Source organism: Haliotis cracherodii, unplaced genomic scaffold (genome assembly GCF_022045235.1).
Source record: "Haliotis cracherodii isolate W230 unplaced genomic scaffold, xgHalCrac1.p SCAF_16, whole genome shotgun sequence".
Lineage (NCBI taxonomy): Eukaryota > Metazoa > Mollusca > Gastropoda > Lepetellida > Haliotidae > Haliotis > Haliotis cracherodii.
This window is the reverse complement of record NW_027266271.1, coordinates 22,410,239-22,413,883: the sequence shown is the minus strand read 5'-3', so window position 1 is coordinate 22,413,883 and position 3,645 is coordinate 22,410,239. Positions and strand designations below refer to the sequence as shown.

At 42.9% G+C, this 3,645-nt stretch overlaps 1 protein-coding gene across 1 annotated transcript; it reads right to left on the bottom strand.

Moving 5' to 3' along the window:
- Window positions 1–1,757: 1,757 nt before the first annotated feature.
- Window positions 1,758–2,480, bottom strand: LOC139463621 (homeobox protein ESX1-like). Its single transcript, XM_071244894.1, has one exon. The coding sequence runs from the start codon at window positions 2,478–2,480 to the stop codon at window positions 1,758–1,760; it is 723 nt and encodes a 240-aa protein (XP_071100995.1).
- Window positions 2,481–3,645: the final 1,165 nt, after the last annotated feature.

The window sequence follows — 3,645 nt, the reverse complement described above, 5'->3', positions numbered from 1 at the left end:
ACTATTTGATAGAGGGGCGGTCGGGTAGCCTAGTGGTTAAAGCGTTCGCTCGTCACGCCGAAGATCAGGGTTCGATTCCAGACATGGGTACAGTGTGTGAAGCCCATTTCTGGTGTCCCCCGCCGTGATATTGCTGGAATATTGCTAAAAGCGGCGTAAAACCATACTCACTCACTCACTCACTTTTTGATAGTGATTCATAAACTCATGCTCATGATAATGTCAGAATCGTACTATCGACTCTGCTTTATTGAGAGATTTCTATTGGATATGGAAAGGGTTTGTAATTGTATTAACCAAATTGAACGTAAAGCGGAGATCATGTTCACGTTTTTAATTAGTCTTCCATCATGATTGAGGAAAAAACAAACGTGATGCTGAGAAGATGGACAGGAAAATCCCAAATAGTACTTAATATCCTATGATCTTACATATACAAAATAACTGCTTTTTTAATCATTGCGTTGACCTATCTTCAAACCTATCCCCAACATCAACGCATTTGGTACGTGTTTGTGTTCACAGTAATGTGTTCATGTACGAATACCCGAAGAAAGGAGGGGAGAAACGACGAACGTAAAACAGGATGTTTTCTGTCTTAACCGTGAGATTGAATCATGAAATGAAACCAACACGATTACGTATTATGAGATTACAGTTTAACGTAAAAGGATTGAAGCAGTACATGAATTGTAATGCTTCAAACACGAGTAACCTTTGTTGTGAGGAGCTTATGTCCAGCTGGAGTAAGTGATGAGGTTTAAAGCCACCTTTAACAATGTTCCTATCCTCCTTTCTGCAACATCCTGTTGAATCCACTATTTGATTCATCCAGTAACCACCACATAAGTATGTAACTGTCAATATAATTCCAAACGTCAGCACCAGAAAATTATCAGTCTCGAGGGTCTTTGAGCAATATTCCAGAAGCTCCAGCCTTTGGTGTTTATTTCAAAACTATTGAGATACAATCGAGCATGCTCTTTGTACCAAGATTTCAAAGATCTTCATACGACTCTTACTCAGAAGTTGTTTGATCAAGGTTACAACATTCAAGGCCGTAGTAAAGCTTTCAAAACGTTTTATTGTAGACATGTGGAGGATATTTCCCAATTTGACGCATCAGCGACAAAAATGATGTCCGATTCAATTCCCTTTTTTACTTGTACCATATGTTCTCATATTGTTTCGGATGAACAATTGACTTGCCCTAGCATGTGTTTGTGACATGTGCCATCGAAGGGGCAGGATACACTCACCTTTTCGCGAACACCTGGTATCATTACTATTTGATAGTGATTCATAAACACATGCTCATGATGTAGTCGGAATTGTACAATCGACTCTGCTTTATGCAGATATTTCTATTGAATATGGAAAGGGTTTTGTCGCTTCATTTGGTCACTAGATATTTTTTAATTAACCTAAAATATATTTGTCTGAAAAACACCCAGCAACAATCTCACAATCTCGGAGTAACTCCATCGTATTCGTGAACATTATTAGCAGTAGAAAGCAATCAGTCCTCGGCTCAGAGATGTTCGTATTTAAAAATGAAAAGAAAACACTCATTGTACAGATTGCATCAAGAAAATGTATGTTAACACATCATTGATGTTATCGGGATATTATATGCTTATGTCTCGGCTTTGTGACAATAGTTTTACCATCTATTGCAAAGGGATATCGTTGGCTTCAGTGGCCCACTTACATGTTTTTCGTGCGGGGATTTCAGGCGTTTTGCAGCTCATGCCCGATCAGGGTTGTGACCATCGAGGCCTCACTGGGGCTTTCATAGGGTTTCGTGGTACAAGTGTGGGGGCGGCTTTCATAGGGTTTCGTGGTACAAGTGTGGGGGCGGCTTTCATAGGGTTTCGTGGTACAAGTGTGGGGGCGGCTTTCATAGGGTTTCGTGGTACAAGTGTTGGGGCAGCTTTCATAGGGTTTCGTGGTACAAGTGTGGGGGCGGCTTTCATAGGGTTTCGTGGTACAAGTGTGGGGGCAGTTTTCATAGGGTTTCGTGGTACAAGTGTGGGGGCGGCTTTCATAGGGTTTCGTGGTACAAGTGTGGGGGCGGCTTTCATAGGGTTTCGTGGTACAAGTGTGGGGGCGGCTTTCATAGGGTTTCGTGGTACAAATGTGGGGGCGGCTTTCATAGGGTTTCGTGGTACAAGTGTGGGGGCGGCTTTCATAGGGTTTCGTGGTACAAGTGCGGGGGCGGCTTTCATAGGGTTTCGTGGTACAAGTGTGGGGGCGGCTTTCATAGGGTTTCGTGGTACAAGTGTGGGGGCGGCTTTCATAGGGTTTCGTGGTACAAGTGTGGGGGCGGCTTTCATAGGGTTTCGTGGTACAAGTGTGGGGGCGGCTTTCATAGGGTTTCGTGGTACAAGTGTGGGGGCGGCTTCCATAGGGTTTCGTGGTACAAGTGTGGGGGCGGCTTTCATAGGGTTTCGTGGTACAAGTGTGGGGGCGGCTTTCATAGGGTTTCGTGGTAAAAGTGTGGGGGCGTTTACGGCTTTGACGCATCGGCTATTTTGCCCTTTACACCAAATGTAAATTTTAATCTGTTTCGGCGGATAATCAAGACTGGTTTTTCTCTTGCATTGTTATTTTTTATTTATATGTTATGGTTGGAATCGCTTTTAGTAACGCTTTCATATGATTATTGAAATACTTTTGCCACTTGTCCTATGCAACACAGAAATTTATTTCCCTCAGTTTTGTGACGCTCAGTCACACTATTCTTTCAGTAGGGACACAGTCTTACAAATGGAACTTACAACTAAATCAAATAACTACTTTATTAAAAAATACATAATGATTCAAAGTTGATGGTGAAAAGATGTAATTGGTCCCGGGAAAGTCAATGCGACGGTTAGCTACGCTCTCCTTACGAAATGAGACACACATATTGAGTGAGTGAGTGAGTATGGTTTTATGCCGCTTTTAGCAATAATCCAGCAATATCACGGCGGGGGACACCAGAAATGGGCTTCACACATTGTACGGGAATCGAACCCGGGTTTTAGGCGTGACGAGCGAACGCTTTAACCACTAGGCTACCCGACCGCCCCCTACACATATTGAACAATGTCGAGTGTGTAAACAGTATTTGTTGTTCAATGGTACACAATTCAATTACCCCGTTCAAAGACACCACAGTCAATCAATTCAGCTCTCAAAGTCTTGATTTTTAAAACGAAACAATTTGACCACACATGTAAGACCATGTGACAAGATGGCTACCCATAGAACAAACGATGAAACATTTACTTCCGTGACGGCTTCGATTCAGCAGGATGTGTTTAATGGTATGGTTTAATGCCCCGACCTTAGTCACTGCTTCCATTACAGGCGGGACTGCAGGCCCATGACATCCCGGGAACATCGCCGACTACGACGTAATACAATAATCCCTCAATCAGTAGGTGTGAGAACCAGCGGAAATGTGTTACGTGTTTCAGGAAAAGTGGCTTTAACCCATTGTCGTCATGTCGCTCAGGCCACTGTGTACATGTTTTGTCAATATGCACATACATAACAAAGAGAGAGTGGAAGCACTTAATACTGTGTGGCAATACATCATCTAGCAAGCGTGATTAACGATGATGCATATGAGTGCCAATATGTGACGATGGGTAGGAC